General features: G+C 39.3%; 1 protein-coding gene across 2 annotated transcripts in view; it reads left to right on the plus strand.

The window, feature by feature from the left end:
- Positions 1-17,935, plus strand: part of LOC125460559 (progressive ankylosis protein homolog B-like) — a 124,500-nt gene that overhangs the window by 58,455 nt on the left and 48,110 nt on the right. The window contains exons 7-8 of one of the 2 annotated variants that reach the window (XM_048548142.2): positions 1,390-1,482; positions 4,178-4,264. In XM_048548142.2, coding sequence (XP_048404099.1) covers positions 1,390-1,482; positions 4,178-4,264 — 180 coding nt within the window. The remainder of the gene's footprint in view (positions 1-1,389; positions 1,483-4,177; positions 4,265-17,935) is intronic. The other variant, XM_048548151.2, reaches the window with a different exon arrangement.

The following is a 17,935-nucleotide window of genomic DNA, read 5'->3' on the forward strand; positions in this document are numbered from 1 at the left end:
TGGCGAATCCCAGATAACACAGTGTGAAGCTGGATGCACACAGCAGGCCAAGCAGCATCATAGGAGCACAAAAGCTGATGTTTCGGGCCTCGACCCTTCATCAGAGAGAGAGGGTCTGATGAAGACCCTCTGATGAAGGGTCTAGGCCCGAAACATCAGCTTTTGTGCTCTTAAGATGCTGCTTGGCCTGCTGTGCTCATCCAGCTTCGCACTTTGTTATCTAAACAAATATTTTAAGTTTAAGTTTGTTTACTAATGCATGATTCCTTATATTGCACCAACAGTCAGACATCATCATTGGTACCTACTCGTGTGGCTGCAGTTCCTCTGCCTCTTTTCTGAACGTCAGCAAAAGAAATGTCAGTCATCCCCTCATGATGCTTGTGTGCCTCTATAAATAACTCACAGTAGCTGTTTTGGAAAATTGAGCATCTGATGTGAAGTGTTGCTCAATCATTTGAGAAATTATTTGGAATGTAGCTATTGCTTTAATTATTTGTAATGCAGACAACTTCATAGCACTTAGAACTGGAGCTATGATGTAACAATTCCTGTGGCAGTGTTAAAGCAGCACTAAAATTGATTGTGAATCATTTTCTTGTAAATGCTGCAAGCTGAGGTGAAGTTATAACATCTTTAAATCACTTAGTTATTTCAAAATCGTGAATATAAAAATGAAGAGGAAAATGGAAGTAAAATAAATGGGGTTAATTTCAGTTCCTGCAGGTTCTTTGTTTCTCTTTGAAGATTATTTTTAGATTTGAGGAATGCACAGGGTTTACAAGTGTGATTTTTTTTTGTATGGCTACAGTTGCAAGCAGGTCTATTGCTTGTTTGGCTCATACGCCTCCTGAGCAAAAACCTATATTTTTACACTTAGAGGATGAGTAGGAGGATAAAGGAAACAGGAATGCTACTCAGCAACAGGAATGCTAGGGACGACTTTTTTCCTTCCAATGAGGTGTGCAGACCATGGTAAACATTTCTGCCTCGAGTTATTCTCGAGGAGTCTCTGCTTTATTAGGTAGGTATTTACGGACAGGTCTCGTCCTGCAAGATGGCCTCCAACCAACCTCCAGAGAAAGCAATGGTCAGGCATGATATTTTCTTGCCAGCAGCCTTTTTTTTTGTCAGATAATCTATAGTTTATGAAACAACTAAGTAAATAGTATCAAATTAACTGGAGGACATTTCTTCTTAACTTCCCTTGTTAATGAAAGAAACCTGAAAATCAGATTGTGTGTATCTTGAGAAGCAATTCACAATGACCAATTTATAATCTGCAAACAAACTTAAAATTACCATATGTATGCAGAGATATCTGACTATCTGGCACTTTATACGTCAGCCCTTTTGACATTTTTATATCTGTTTTATTTTCACTTCCAGGCTGTTGCTGTTCTAACAGCCACATATCCAGTGGGCCACATGCCTTATGGTTGGCTGACTGAGCTCCGTGCTGTTTACCCTGCTTTTGACAAGGTAATGCTGGACATGACAAACTGATGAACAGTCAACAAGAAAAACCAAAACAAAAAATATAGTTAGTAACACTGCAATACTTGAAAAGGAAGTTGACCTAAGTTGTGCAAGTTGCTGACACAAATTGCTGATTTCTGTTAGTTACCAATTTAGGCTGTTACAGATATTTAGCATTACACTATGTAGTATCTGTTTATTGACCTACTCCAAATTTATTAATTCCTGTATTTTACTTACAATTTGTCAATGTAACAATTTTTTTTATTCTTTATTAAGAAAGTTTAAGTTAACATCCTATATTTTCCTTTTTGTTCCTAATGCTTAGCTACAAAAGAAAATGAACCAGTAATGAGCATTTCTGGTTTTTACTGCACCTGCTCTCGTGCATGGTGCATGGTGAGGATTGTTAAGTCATTGTCCATAAACAAATGTGGGTAACTTCTAAGAATGATGTTAGTTACTCACAGTCAAACTGAAGTAGTTTTACAAAGGAAAAGCAAGATTTCAAAACATTAATAGAACACTAAAAGAAGTAAAGAGTATTACTAAAGACTTTGTTTTCAGTGACCTTAACTGTTTATTCAATAGTGCAGAGGCATTGAACAATCTCGTGACAAAAACACGTAAGAAGTTAAGAGTCTTTTAACCAACAAGCTAATACCATCAAACTTGATTTCTTATCTCAGTATGGACATATGAACTACTACTTTAGATATCCAGTTCATAAGAGTGTTTATGTGCTATAAATAATTTGGAAATACAAAGATCAAAAGGTGGTATCAGATGTTTGAGGGAAATATAGCTGGAATATCAAGGAGGTACATTGCTCGTAGAATGAAATGATCCGAGGCAGTTGCCTTACCAAAGCCAGCAAATAGGCGTAGCTTCTTCTTTGCATTATTTTGACACCTCCAAAAGCAAATTCACAATTTCACCTGGATGTATGGTAACCTGGCTGCTTGGGAAATCTGAAAGTATCATAATTAGCAGGTATGTGTTAAATTTCATTTTAAAAAATTTTTGGCTAAAGATCTAGATTGCAGAGGGCAACTTAAACAAACTGCCCATAAGAATCCAGAGATACAAACACTCAACAATTAAGAAGTGTTTAGATGTATACTTGTGATGTCAAGGCATACAAGGCTGGACATGGGCCAAGTACTAGAAAATAGGATTATAATAGTTTCGTGGTTGTTTTTGACCAGTGTGAATTCAATGAGTTCAAAGGGCCTTTTTTTCTGTGCTGTGCACCTCTATGACACTTGATTGCAAACAAAATACATACAGAAAACAAAAGTCATGTACCTATCATTTTATTGGAATTTGTTTACTACAGTAAGAGTGTAAATAATCATTTTAATTTTGAAAGCATTTTTAAATGCATGAGTCATTCTGAACTTTAATTATTGTTTCTAATTTTAATCTTTGGATTAGAACATAGCAAACAACTCTAGTATTTATTCAGCCTCCCAAACAGCCCTGGAGAAGGTTTTGGTTTTGGTAATGACCGTCTTGACCTGCTACCATCTATGTGGTATAGACTGTGGTTTCAGTAGCGACATTCAATTTCCACATGTTTCAGAGGATGTTTAAGACGCAGTTACATTGCTAATGATAGTGAGTCATGTACACTAAACTGGGCTGGTCAGTAAAAGCTGATTACTTGAAGAACTCAGAATAACTGATTAGTGAAACCAACATCTTAAGATCCCGATGTAATGCAAGATCAAAATGAAAAACATAAGATTTTTACTGGAAAATAGTTTAGTAAAAACTGAATAAGCGATGGAACATCGTGCTGCATTGGAGTGAAAGGCCTGTTAGTTTATTTCCAGGTGATGTTCCCATCATGTATGCGGTAGTATACGCTGCTAATCACAAAAATGGCTCTGCCCTTTCTTTCTGTGCCGCTCGATTAATTTGTAAAATTAAAGACAATGAATTGAGACAAATATACAAAAACTTTAAAATCTCAGTGCAGTTGTTGGCTACTAGTACAAGAAATGTTGACTGCTGTAAAATTCACATGACCTACATATTAGGTGTAGCATCATTCAGATAGATTCACTGTCCCAAGCCATACTGGTTCCACTTGACCAGTATTGAAGATTAGGATTCACTGCCCTGCAATAACAGCATTATAGATCTGTAATAAAGTGATTGGCTGCATTTCTAATGCTGTGAGCAAGTTCTCAGCCAACTTTGTATTCTGAAATCTTTCTTGCAAGTAAAACATTTTTTGCACTTTTTTGTACTTCCCCTTCTTCATGTCCACACAGCTTTGCATCTACTTATGCCTTGAATATGTGTTCTTTTAAGTTTGTCAGTTCTTTAAGATTTCCTGCCAAGAACTGAATATTATGGAGACAGCACTGACACTGTTGTATATTGCCATGATTCATGCATACCTTGCACACCACAGTCTGTTCTGCACTCAAACATTGCCTTCATTGTTATCAACCTGCTTATCAGCTCTTTCAGACGTTTCTGAGAAAATGAATTTACTCTGCAGGTGTTCAAAAAGTTTTTTTTCTAGTAACTGTATATTATGATACCTAAATGCTCACCTTTTTGAGAAGTTGAGAACTATGTTTGTCATAAATCATGTCTTGAACAGGAATAGATATTTCAAATTCCGTGATTTTATTACCATAACATGAAGCTGGCAACTGAGTTTTTTTTCCACTTATTACAGAACAATTCAAGCAATAAACTTGGGCACGTGATCAATAAGTCACATATCAAGAGATTTACATTCACCTGTTTGGCTATCTCTGTCACAGTAAGTATACATACTTCATAAATGTTCTTTTGTTTAGAATTAAGCTGATAATGGTGGGAGACAGGTTTATTTTAAAATTCCATTTATCCTTGAGATTCAAGTAACAGATATGCCTGTGCTTTGTTTTTATTGAAATATTTGACCAGGATATTAAAACCAATTGTAAATATGTTATATTTGCTAACGATGCAAAGTATGAATGGTAGATAATGAAAACAGCAAAATAAATATGTAAAGGGACTCTGTAATTCTCATCAGTTAAACAGATGATAAATGCAATCGCTGCATGTAAAATCCTACTTGCCTACATTGGAAGGATATGCAAAGCTGAATAAAATAGATTCAACATGAGAGGTATAAGGTTAGTTTGGTCTAATAAGAAATTGGACCTCCTCAGTGTGTATGAAATATATAAAATGCTGCAGGTATGATAAATTAAAATGCATACTTCCTAAGAAGATAAGACCAGAATATGTAACTGGAAATGAATAGAAAAATAAGTAATTATCCAAATAGGTGCAAGGTTAGAAATCACACCACACCAGGTTATTGTCCAACAGGTTTATTTGAAAACACAAGCTTTCAAAACCTCAGTCTGCTTTCCGGTGTTAAGTGAGAGAGGTAGTATCAGACACAGAATTTATGTGTAAAAGATCAAAAGTTCACACCATTGAGGATGTACTAAACAAACCTAAGATGCAGTTAAATCTTTAATCGGCGAGAAGATTTTAATTGATTTATATGTACATGTAAATCCCCAAATTCCTTTCAAGTCATTGTCCTGAAAGGACTAAAGATTTTATCAGTGTAAAGAAGAGATGACATTTTAGGTCAGACGATGTATGTTTGGTGTGAGATGTGGATTAGAATCTGTTTTAGTTTGAAGTCAGACTGCTTCTATTTATAGAGTAGGAGTTTATAAAGTTTTGTATTTGGAAATGCTCTTTATTTTGTTCAAAAAGCACACAATTTATAGACAGTTAATATGATGTTTTATATAGATAAAACCAGCCTGACTCCAAACTAAAACACAAACCGATTCTAAACAAGGTCTCACACCTAACATGCATTGACTGATTTAAAGTGTCCTTTCTTTATACCGATTAAAATCTTAAATCCTCTCGGAACCATGACTTGAAAGAAGTCGGGGATTTACACATACATATTAATCAATTAAAACCTTCTAAGTGATTAAATATTTAACAGTGTCTTAGGTTTGTTTTGTACATCCTCATCAATGGTGTGAACCTTTGTTCTTTTACTTCTAAATTCTGTGTCTGATACCACCTCTTTCACTAACACCTGAAGGAGGACCGAGGCTCTTAAAGCTTGCATTATCAAATAAACCTGTTGGACTATAACTTGATGTCATGTGATTTGACCTTTTCCCCCCCCCCCCCCCCCCAAACCCTGGTCTAACACCAGAACCTCCACATCCTACGTAGGTACATTATCTGAAAGTGTTGATTGTATATTTTTATCTGGTTTTGACTGATAGTTGGAAATTACTTAATTCCTCAGTAACAGCATTGAATACAAAAAAATGCAAGTGGTTTTGATATGTTATGACCAGACCACTAAATTTTTGTTGCAATGGGACCTGTCGTTTCTTTTCAAAGTTGACATGGTGTGAGATCCCACATACTTGCTAATAGGATAAAGCCACAATTGCATAATTTTGTATAAGAAATAATAAACTTAACTATACAAAATATACAGGCACATTTAAGGTATTTCTCAGAGCTTATATTCTAACATCAAACATGTGGATCATACACAAGTTGTGGTCAAAGGCCTCACAGAACACAACAAACAACAGATATAGTAAAAACAAATTCTGTAGATTTCTCAGCAATCCCAACACATTGCTGTCACAGTGGGTAATCAGTTCTCATTAAAACATTTCAAAGGATTACAGTTATTCCACTTTCGGATATCTGGCTTTCAAAATTCTCTAAAAAGACACTCCATCATGGTCTGCCTAAGTGACTGCTTACTTAGGCAGTGCATGATGGGGCTACCATTTCTCTTTTCCTGGGATTGTGCTCTGTTGAATTCTAGACACTACACCCTAGTGATTATTCATCGCCACTATTGGCAGGACAAGTTAATATGGTAGTTGAGGCATATGGATTGCTGGCCTTTATCGGTTGTGGCATAGATTATTAGAGCAGAGATGTTATGTTCAAGCCATATAGGACTTTTGTTAGGCCACAGCTGGAGTACTATGCGCAGTTCTGGTCATCGTGCAATAGGAAGAATGTGATTGCACTGGGCGAGCTGCAGAGTGGGTGCACCAGGACATTGCCTAGGTTGGAGCACTTTAGCTATGAAGTTAGGCTTGATGAGTTCAGGTTGTTTTCTTTAGAACAGAGAAGGCTGAGAGGGGAATCTGTGCTATATGAGGTTATGATGGGCATGGACAGGGTGGATAGAAAGCAGTTGTTCCCCTTAGTTGAAGGGTGAATAACAACGGCACAAAATTTTAACGTGAAAGACAGGATATTTGAGGAAAAGAGTTTTTACGCCTGGAGGTGATGGGAGTTTGGAATGCCCTGCCTGGAAGTTGAGGCCGAAATCAATCCATTTTTAAAATGTGCTTGGATGAGTACTTGAAATGTCATAATATTCAAAGCTGTGGGCCACGTGTTGGAAAGTAGGATTAGTGGAGGTTTAGAGTAGTTTTGGTGCAGACCTGATGGGCTAGAGGGTTCCTTCTCTATCTCTAGAATCATATAAGGAATGCTAGAAAAATTGAACATACACTTTAACTCTGTCTTCTCAGAAGACCAATTACCCCCAAGAAAAGTTAAGGAAACAAGGATCTAGTGTGAAGGTGAAATTGGACGAAAGCAGTTTTAGGAGAAAATGTTGCTAGTATAAATAATGAGATTAGAGGCTGGCAAATCACCAGGGTCTGATAATCTACGTCCTCGAGTACTCAAGAAAGAGGCCTTAAATGCTAGATGCATTGATGCCCATACAGATTGGAGGTGACAAATGTAACCCCGCTATTGAAAAAGGGAGGGAGAGAAAAACCCAGAATTACAGGTCAGTTAGCCTAATATCTGTGGTGGGGTAAATGCCAGCACAGGTTTAAGAAAGGCAAATCATACTACAGTAGATTTTTAATGCATTTTGGGGATGCAACTAATAGAATAAACGAGAGAAAACCAGATTATGTGGTGTATTTGGATTTTAAGAAGGTTCTTGTAAAGAACAAAGAAAATTGGAGCACAGGAACAGGCCTTTTGGCCCTCCAAGCCTGCGCCGATCAAGATCCTCTGTCTAAACTAGTCATCTATTTTCTAAGGGTCTGTATCCCTCTGCTCCCTGCCCATCCATGTACATGTACCTGTCCAGATACATCTTAAAAGACACTATCGTGTCTGCGTCTACCACCTCTGCTGGCAACGCGTTCCAAGCACTCACCACCTTCTGTGTAAAGAACCTTCCATGCATATCTCCCATAAACTTTCCTCCTCTCACTTTGAACTCATGACCCCTAGTAATGGAGTCCCCCACTCGGGGGGGGGGGGGGGGGGAGCTTCTTGCCAGCCACCTTGTCTGTACCCCTCATGATTTTGTAGACCTCAATCAGGTCCCCCTCAATCTCCATCTTTCTAATGAAAATAATCCTAATCTACACAACCTCTCTTCATAGCTAGCACCGTCCATACTAGGAAATATCCTGGTGAACCTCCTTTGCACCCTCTCCAAACCGTCCACATCCTTTTGGTAATGTGGCGACCAGAACGGCACAGTGGCTCAGTGGTTAGCACTGTAGCCTCCCAGCACCAGGGACCTGAGTTTGATTCCAGCCTTGGGTGACTGTCTGTGTGAAGTTTGCATATTCTCCCTGTGTCTGCGTGGGTTTCCTCCGGGTGCTCCAGTTTCCTCCCACAGTCCAAAGATGTGCAGGTTGGATGGCTCGGCCATGCTAAATTGCCCGTGGTATTCAGGGGTGTGTGGGTTATAGGGGAATGGGTCTGGGTGGGTTGCCTCAAGGGGCAGTGTGGACTTGTTGGGCCGAAGGGCCTGTTTCCACACTGTAGGGAATCTAATCTTAAAAAAAACTGTACGCAGTACTCTAAATGTGGCCGCACCAAAGTCTTGTACAACTGTAACATGACCTGCCAACTCTTGTACTCAGTACCCCGTCCAATGAAGCAAAGCATGCCGTATGCCTTCTTGACCACTCTCTATTGACCTGCGTTGCCACCTTCCGGGAACAATGGACCTGAACATCCAGATCTCTCTGTACATCAGTTTTCCCCAGGACTTTTCCATGTACTGTATAGTTCGCCCTTGAATTTGATCTTCCAAAATGCTCGCATTTGCCCAGATTGAACTCCATCTGCCATTTATCTGCCCAACTCTCCAATGTATCTATGTTCTGCTGTAATCTCTGACAGTCCCCTTCATTATCTGCTACTCCACCAATCTTCATTAAGTCCCTAATTATCATAGAACCCTGACAGCGTGAAACCTACACCATTCAGCCCATCGAGTTCACACAAATCCTCCAAAGAGCACCCACCCCAGCCATGTAACCCATACTAGCCATGGCTAACCCACCTAGCTTGCATATCCCTAAAAACAATGGGCAATTTAGCATGGGAAATCTACCTAACCTGCACATCTTTGGAGGTTAGTAGACAAAATTAAAGCACATGGGATTGTGTGCAATATATTAGCATGAATTGAGAACTGGTCGACAGGTAACAAATAGTGTGGGAATGAATAAATCTTTATCCAAGTAGTAGGTAGTCATTAGTGACGTACTGCAAGGATCAGTGCTTGAGCCCAGCTATTCACAACCTATGTAAATGAGGATACCAAATGTAGCATTTCAAACTTTGCTGACAACACAACAGATCCTAGAGAGGATTGAGTTGTATGGCAGCTCCAAGTGATTTTGGACAAATTGTGTGTGTAAGCAAGCATGTGGCAGATGCAGTATATGTGGGTAAATGTGAAATGATATATTTAGATATGAAAAACACAGATAGGAAGCGTATTATTTAAATGAGGATAAATTGGGAAATGCAGTTTGTAAAGTAGATTTTATTATTTAACAGTACCAGTGCAGAGTTTTTCATGACAGTAGCATATCAAATGACCAAAGTGATTTTGTGTAAATGATCAAACATACAGACAGCAGATTGGACAGTGATTACTGAACTTTAATTCAAGATGTGTATTCCCATTGCAAACTGCTGTTATGTTGAGAGAGCAAAATTATGCTTATCTTCTAGCTGTATATAAAGATATAATTCTGTGGAATAACAAAGAGGGGTTGTGATGCACAATGATACACGACAGGGAAACCCACCAGATGTGCAATCCTGAGAAAATACTGAATACTATTGCTTTATCCAATCTGCAGATACAAAGCTGCTGGCAGTGCTGAAAACTACACTGAATGATACCAAATTAGAACAAAATCAGTTCTTAGCAGTTGCTGATTGGTAAAACCACATAACACAATGTCAGTGATACTGTTGTGGTGTCCTTTAAGCTTAAATACACGTTAAAATGTCTTCTGAGTGAGCGACTTATATACTTCATGCAGATTATAGGTTTTTTGAATGGAAAAATCCTTTAAAATTAAGTTTTGTTAATTATGGGATTTGCACATATCTTGGATAAACATGTTATAAATACAAACAAACAGTTCTTCACTGATTTTTACGCACTTTGTTTCTTTTATATATGGTGACATCAGGACATAGTTAACATGATGTGTAAGATTTTTAGTGGAATCAGCACAATGCAGGCAGGCATAAAGCATAACAAGGATATGTTCTTCATGGATTTGTTGAACAAATTAATCAAGATTTAAAATTATAAACTCAAACGGTTACAATAAGATGCATTGTAAAAGAAAATTACATTGCAGCAAGCAGCAAAAATTGAAGGGTTGACTTTTGAAAAACTATGAAATTCACTCTTCAAATACCTTTTTAAATTTCAGGGTATCCTGTAATAATGACCTCATAATAAGAGGTTACTCTAGAACACAGTCAAGTAAGTTGAACGTGGGGTCAGTAAATTTTAATGGCTTGATATACATGGCTGAATTTTCTATCTGCAAAGCACCAATTTTTGGTTTTGCTCTTTAATCACTTTAAACCCAATAAGAATGAGGAGACATTTTTGATCTAATTCGAGAAAATGCAGTGAGTCAGATTTGAGAAATGGTGATCATAATATAGTCAGGTTTTGAATAATAAATAAAAGGACATCGAACAATCAGACTTAAGCTAGCCCACTCCAGTTTTATCATTTTCTGAGAATTGGAAGAGATCTGGCACAAATAGATTGGAATCAGATATCCATAGGCAAATAGCGTGGAGGTCCCTTTTAAAGGGGAGATCTTTCAAGCACACTAGATATATACCTATGTGGGAGAAAGGAAGAGGATGCTAGGCTAGAGTTCTATGAATAATTAAAATACCAATTAATATAAAGGGGGGGAAAAAGGCTAATTACAAAAGTTAATAATACAGAAGAGAACCAAGCTGAAAGTAGGAAATTTGGAATTCCAACAAAGGGAATAGAAGGGTAAGGCAAAAGTATGAGAATGTATAAACTCATAAAATGTCTTTTCTAAATACACAAAAAGCAAGGAGAAGTTGAAGGAAGTACGATGCTCCTTAGAGATCAAGTTATTGATCTTTATTGTGGAGGAAGAGAGGGTGTCTGAGGTACTAAATAAATACTTTTTTTTATTCCATTGCCAGGAGACAGAGGAAAGGATACTACCAATATAACAATAAAGGAAGAGATGATAACTATTTGTATGTCATAAAATTGATTGAGGAGCTACAAGGACTTTTTCTCAGATGAGAGGAGAAAGCTTTTTTTAAAAAAAAGAAATGACGGGCAATTTTTTTACACAGTGGTTCATGTATAGAATGAACTTCCAAAGGAAGTGGTAGATGCAGGTACAGCTACATCATTACGGCACGGTGACTCAGTGGTTAGCACTGCTGGCTCAGCGCCAAAGACATGGGTTCAATTCCACCCTCAGGCAACTGTTAGTGTGGAGTTTGCACATTTTCCCCATGTATGTATGGGTTTCCTCCGGGTGGTCTGGTTTCCTCCCACAGTCCAAAGGTGTGCAGGGTAGGTGGATTGGCCATGTTAAATTGCCCGTAGTGTTCAGGGGTATTTAGGTTGGGTGGATTAGACCATGGGGAAATGCAGGGATAGTGGACTGCGTCAGGGTGGGATGCTCTTCGGAGGGGTGGTGTGGACTTGTTGGGCCGAATGGCCTGTTTACACTCTGTAGGAATTCTGATTTTAAAAGGTATTTAAATAAGTATATGCATAGGAAATATTTGGAGGGATAGGGGCCATGTGCAGGGAAGTGGGATTAGTTTAGTTTGAGATTATGGTTGGCATGGACTGGTCAGACTGAAGGGTCTGTTTTAGTGCTGTACTCTACAGAATTCCATTTTCAGACCGTATTCTGGTAGTGATGTTTGTAAATAGTTCAAGGAACATTTTTGTTTTAGTTCTGTTCCTGCACATATGCCAAAATTGCATTGTAACTGCAATGCAAGGAAACACAATGCCGGCCACTTGCCGTGTTTCCCAACGCACTCCCTCCCACTCATCACTTCACTCTCCTTCCTGCTCCAAGCTCACGTTACTCTGTTGCTTTGAAAGTCTAATAGGTGTCAAATTTGCGGGTATTACCAGCTAATTACCTGAGTTCCTGTGATGTCATTCTTTGCTTTGTGCTGAGCTGCCAATTCTAGGCTTCGATTTATCCTCTTAAATAGAACTTACAAACTATATGAGCCAACAATGCAAGAAAAAAGCACCTCTTCCTGCCTGCACCTGATTTCCCACAGAATCTGGAGCAACACACTCTGCCTGTGATCTCTCCATCCTGACCATGTAAAGCTTCTCATGCCTCTCAATTTTGTACACCGACTGACTTCTACTTTTTCGTAACTTTTTTTCATAGCTGAAACACTTCAGCTCAAGCACTGGTGCATCTTCTCTGTGCTTTTTCTGGTGTAATCACATTCTTCCTATCGTATGGCAATCAAAACTGAACACAGTTCTTCATCTGAGACCTAACTAACATCTCATATAGCTTCATCACATCTTCCCTGCTGTTTTGATTTAATGCTTGACCAATAAAGTCAAGCACTAAACTCCTATAGTACACCACTGCACACATTGTTAGAGTCACAAAAACAGGCGCTGGCCTATGCATCCTGCAACTAAACCAATTTTGGATCTAATTTGCCAAATTGCCCTGGATACTTACCTCTTACCTTTTTCTTAAACAGTGTCCCATGTGAGATCTTGTCAAAACCCTTGTAGATGTCCATGTAGACTCCACCAACTGCACTACTCTCACATCTAGTCACCTAATTGAAAAACTTTGATTAAACCGTAATTAATCTCCCTTTTACAAAGACATGCTGACTCTCCTTGATTTAATCTTTTCCTCTTCTAGTGAAAATTAATCCTGTTCCCGAGAATTTCTTTCTATAGTTCACGGATCATTTGATACTAGATTCACTAACCTATCGTTCCCTGATTTTGTCTTTTCACCTTTCCCCTTCCATCATGTGAGTGGTGAATGAAAAGGAAACACTTCTGAGGGCACATAAGTGGCATGCTGAAATGTTTTGAAGATACGAGTGCATTTCATAAATGCATACCGCTTTACATCAGCTGTTTTCTCTTCCAAAGTGCATTACCTCTCATCAGGGTTAAATTGCATCTGCTACTGATCTGCCCATCTGACCAACCTGTTTATATTCACCAGTAACCTAACATGTCCATCCTCATTATCAACTACCTATTCAGTCTTTGCGTTTTTCACAAACCTGTCACCCTCACCAATTTAACCCGCATCCAAAAATATTTGTAAGGATGTTAGTGAGACTGGAAGGTTTGAGTTATAAGGACAGGCTGGATAGGCTGGGACTTTTTTCTTGGAGTGTAGGAGACCAAAGGATGACCTCTACGATTAATGAAAGGCATAGATCAGGTGAATAGCCAAGCTCTCTTCCTCAGTGTAGGGAAGTCCAAAACTAGAGGGCATAGGTTTAAGGTGAGAAAGGAAAGATTTGAAGCAATTGAGGAGCAACATTTTCACAGAGGGTGGTGCGTATATGGAACAAGTTGCCAGAGGATGTGGTAGAGGCAGGTAAAATAACACTTAAAAGAAATTATACAGGTGCATGGATAAGAAGCTTTTAGAGAAATGGGTCAAATACACGATAAGGGACTGATTCAGTTCAGGAAACCTGGTCAGCATGGATGAGTTGGGCTGATGCACCGGTTTCTGTGCTGTATGACTGTAAAAGTGATGAGCAGATTATAGTAGCAGTTGCAAAAGAATCCAATAAGTATGTGGAAGGGGAACGGAGTGGGACTAATTAAATAGCTCTGCCAAAAAACTGCCACGGATAAAGTAAGCTGTATGGCCGAATACAAAAGAGGAACCATTTTAATTGATGTGAGGCTGGTCTGTATTATATGCTGAATTGCAATGGATCAAAGCTTGAACAAGTTGACCCCTGGTTTGTTAATGACTCATTTTTTTGAATCGTGGAAGTGGGCAGAGTGTAATAAAATATGGGCAAATTTAAGATTGAGTGTAAGACTTATGCTGTAAATTTAAATGGCTCTTTGTCTAGATTTTGAATCCAGCCTGATACAAAAGGTATCAAAACCATTTCAAATAAATAAAACTACTAACAAGCTCAGCCATTTTAGAGATAATAGTAACTGCACTGGCCAAGGGTGATTTTTATCAATGTTACCTGCACCAGTAATCTTTGAAGCACAATTTGTTGTTGATTTAGTTTTCTTTACAATTCATCCTATTATCTGTAAAATTGAATGAATTGTCTGCGTGCGTTTCCTCCGGGTGCTCCGGTTTCCTCCCACAGTCCAAAGATATGTAAGTTAGGAGGATTGGCCATGCTAAATTGCCCATGGTGCTGAGGGATGTGTAGGTTAGGTGGGTTGTAGGGAGATGGGCCTGGGTGGAATGCTGTGAGGGTTGGTGTGGACTTGTTTGGCTGAAGGGGGGGAATGGCAGGAAAGTGGACATGAGGAATATAAGATCAGCCATGATCCTATTGAATGGCAGAGCAAGCAGTATGGGGAGACTGGCCTATTCATATTTTAATGGTCCTGTGGTGTCAGGAATACAGAATGTACTTTTAGTTGGGAATTCTGGTACCTATCACAAGTGTAGCTAAGTCATACCACTACTGAACAGGCTGACTGAGTCCTGAGGACATAGTACTAGGCTGGGTTAACTGTAAGTGGTGAGAAAACCAACAACAGAGAAAAACTTACTCAAGCTTGTCCTCACCCAGCTATCAAGGTATCCATCATCAGCAGCAGCAGAAGTGTACTGAAACATAATCTGTAAAGTCACGCCACAAAATGATTTTACCATTGTCATCAAACCAAAAGATCAAACTTAGTTCAATGATGAGTGCAGGAGAGTATGCCAGGAGAATCAGCAAAATGAGACTTTAGCCTATTGAAGCTACAGCACAGGATTAATTGCATATTCAATAGCAGAAGCCGCATTCAATAAGCACAGCTATGCAACCCCACAACCAGTGGGCCGTATCTAAGACCTGTAGTCCAGCCACTTGCAAATGGCGGTGAACAATTAGAAAGAGAAAGATACTCCACAAATATCCCCTATCTCAGCAATAATGGGATGTGGTGGGGAGGGGGTACATATGCAGGCAAAAGACAAAGACTAAAGCATTTGCATCCATCTTCAGACAGATGCACTGATCCATCTTAACTTCCTCTGGAGTTTCCCAGAATCCCAGATGCCAATATTAAGCCAACTCTATTCACTCCATGTGGAATCAAGAAAAAGCACTTAATACCGAGAAAGCAATGGGGCCAGCAATGCTACTAGAGACTTGTGCTCCAGAACTAGTTGTGTCCCTAGATAAGCTCTTCTGGTAAAACTACTATGTGGAAAATTTTCAAGGCATGGCCTGCCGACAAAAGTAGCACAAATCCAATCCATCCAGTTAATGCCTCCTCTAGATCACCAAACTTGTGGAACGTGTTATTCAGTTGTTCTTTTCAGGCAGCATTTACACAGTGATAAGTGACTGATCCTCAAATCAGGTTCAGCCAGGGCCATTCAGCTCCTGATCTCGGTAAAACCTTGGTTCAATCATGGACAAAAACACTCAAGTTTAGAGCTGAGGTAAGGCAACAGCCCAATAACTCAAGGCAGTATTTGACTGAATACAGTATTGAGGAGCCCTAGCAGAAGTAGAACCAGTGGACATTTTGGTGGTGGGAAAGATTTCTCTGCTCGTCAGTTATGCCTAATGCAAAGGTTGTTGGAGCCCAACTATCATCTGTCTTAGTAATGAACTTCCTTCCATCATAAGGTCAGAAGTAGAGATGCACCATCATCAGTGAACAATGTTCAGCACCATTATTCCTCATATGCTGAAGCAGCCCATGTCCAAATGTAACAAGTCCTGGACAATATCCTGGCCAGGGCAGAAAAGTGATAAGCCACACAAATTCTAGGCAATGACCATGTCCAATAAAAGACAATTTAACCAGTGCCTTTGATATTTATTGGTGTTACCGTCACTCAATCAACATCCTGGGATTTAATGTTGATCAGATGCTTAACTAGACCTACCATATAAATACTGTGGCTACAAGAGTAAGTCAGAAGCTACTGCAGTGAGTAATTCCCCTCCTGCCTCCACAAGGACTGTCCATAATCTGCAAGGCATAAGTCAGGATTCTGATGGAAATAATCCCTATTTGCCTGGATGAGTAAAGATACACAGGAACACCATCACCAGCATGTTTCCCTCCAAGCAACGTTCTTACCAATAGATGGGTCAAAATTCTGAATTTCTCACCGTAATGGCATTGTGGGTCTACCTAGAGCACATGGACCACAGAGGTTCAAGAAAGCAGCTCCCATCACCACCTTAAGTGCAAGTCAAGATGGACAATAAATGGTGTCCCAGGCAGCGCTGCCCACATTTCAAAAAAGAAGAGGAAGAAATATCAAATTTAAATTTAGGTTTGTGAAGGGATTACAGTTTAAAATTGTAGGTTTGACAGGCTTCAACCTGTAATTTTAAGATGTGTGTGAGAGTCGGGAGTAAATTTTTCCAAAACATTTTTTTTTGGCTTGGCATAATATTTCTATCCTACGAACTGAAACAGTTGCAACCAATTTCAAAAATGTTTCAATCAAACACTAATACAGCTAACTTTTGAAAATTATTTTCCTTCCAAATCCTGTGGACCAACAGGCAATTTTGCATAGGTTTAAGTCGAAGTGACCTAATTGAAAAGTAAAAGGTACAATGATCCAGTTTTGTCTTACTAAGGCATCTCTGTTGCTACACTGAGCAGAATATTCCCATTCCTTGAGTAACATGGGCTATGAAGACAAATGTGATTGAATTGTTTGTGAAATTGAATGAGGTCTTTCTTAATGTCGGAAGCAGTGAGTCACGTTTTCCAACCAAAAGAACTGTGGATGCTGTAAATCAGGAACAAAAACAAAGTTGCTGGAAAAGCTCAGCAGGTCTGGCAGCATCTGTGGAGGAGAAAACCGGACCTGAATTGTTAACTTTATTTGCTCCTCCACAGATGCTGCCAGATCTGCTGAGCTTTTCCAGCAACTTTGTTTTTAGTCATGTTTTCCAGTTAAGTCCTGGACATTGAAGAGATTCTCGCAAGTGAGCAGCAAGAAACCTATTAATGAGTATTATGGCTCATATGTTCCTTCAATGAGAATGACAATGAACAAGAGTATGCCCTTCAGCCCCTTGAGACTGCTCCTCCATTCAATAAGATGATGGTTGATCTTTGGCCAGACTCTGCATGCTTGTCTTTGGCCCATATTGCTTTATATGCATGCTTAATAAAAACTTGTCAATGTCAGATTCCAATTTAACAATTGAGCCAGTGGGAATAGTTTATTCTTGTCTACCCTTCTTTCCTTATTAATATCCTGAAGACCTTGATCAGACCGGCCCTTCACGTTCTAAATGCTGGAAAATAAACGCCTAATTTGTTTCATTTCGCCTTTTAACCCCTGAGGTATGGGTATCATCCTTCCAGGGTCAAAACATCTTTCCTAAGTGTGAGCTGTGGTGTTGACATGTGGTTTCTCCATGTACTGCATCGGGGTAGTATTGGCTCACTGGTAGCCCAATGGAGAAGAATGCCTGATAGAATATGCTTCCTGGATTTTGGTTGATGCCTAATGAAGGTACGCCATGATAGAGAAGAAAGGTGTGGTGGCCATCTTTTGTGTGAGAAAGTTCCACCAATATCTTCACACGTACATTTGTTATAGTAACAGACCACAAACCCCTGCTGGGTTAACTTAAAGGGCACAGGGCCGTGCTGCCCATAGCTTCAGGTTGAACTCAGTGGTTGGCTATTATACTCAACGCGTACAATTACAAGTCCGAACACCTTCCAGGAGGCCAAGTGGCAAGTGTGGAAGCCTTGAGCCACCTCCCACTGGCAGATACACCACTGCTGTTGCTCCCACTGGAACAGTCAGCACTAGGTTTTAAATCTGCTGGACACCCTTCTAGTCACTGCTAACAATATCCAATCGTGGATGCAATAAGATCCTGTCCTGGCAATACT

Source organism: Stegostoma tigrinum, chromosome 2 (assembly GCF_030684315.1).
Source record: "Stegostoma tigrinum isolate sSteTig4 chromosome 2, sSteTig4.hap1, whole genome shotgun sequence".
NCBI classification, from domain to species: Eukaryota; Metazoa; Chordata; class Chondrichthyes; order Orectolobiformes; family Stegostomatidae; genus Stegostoma; species Stegostoma tigrinum.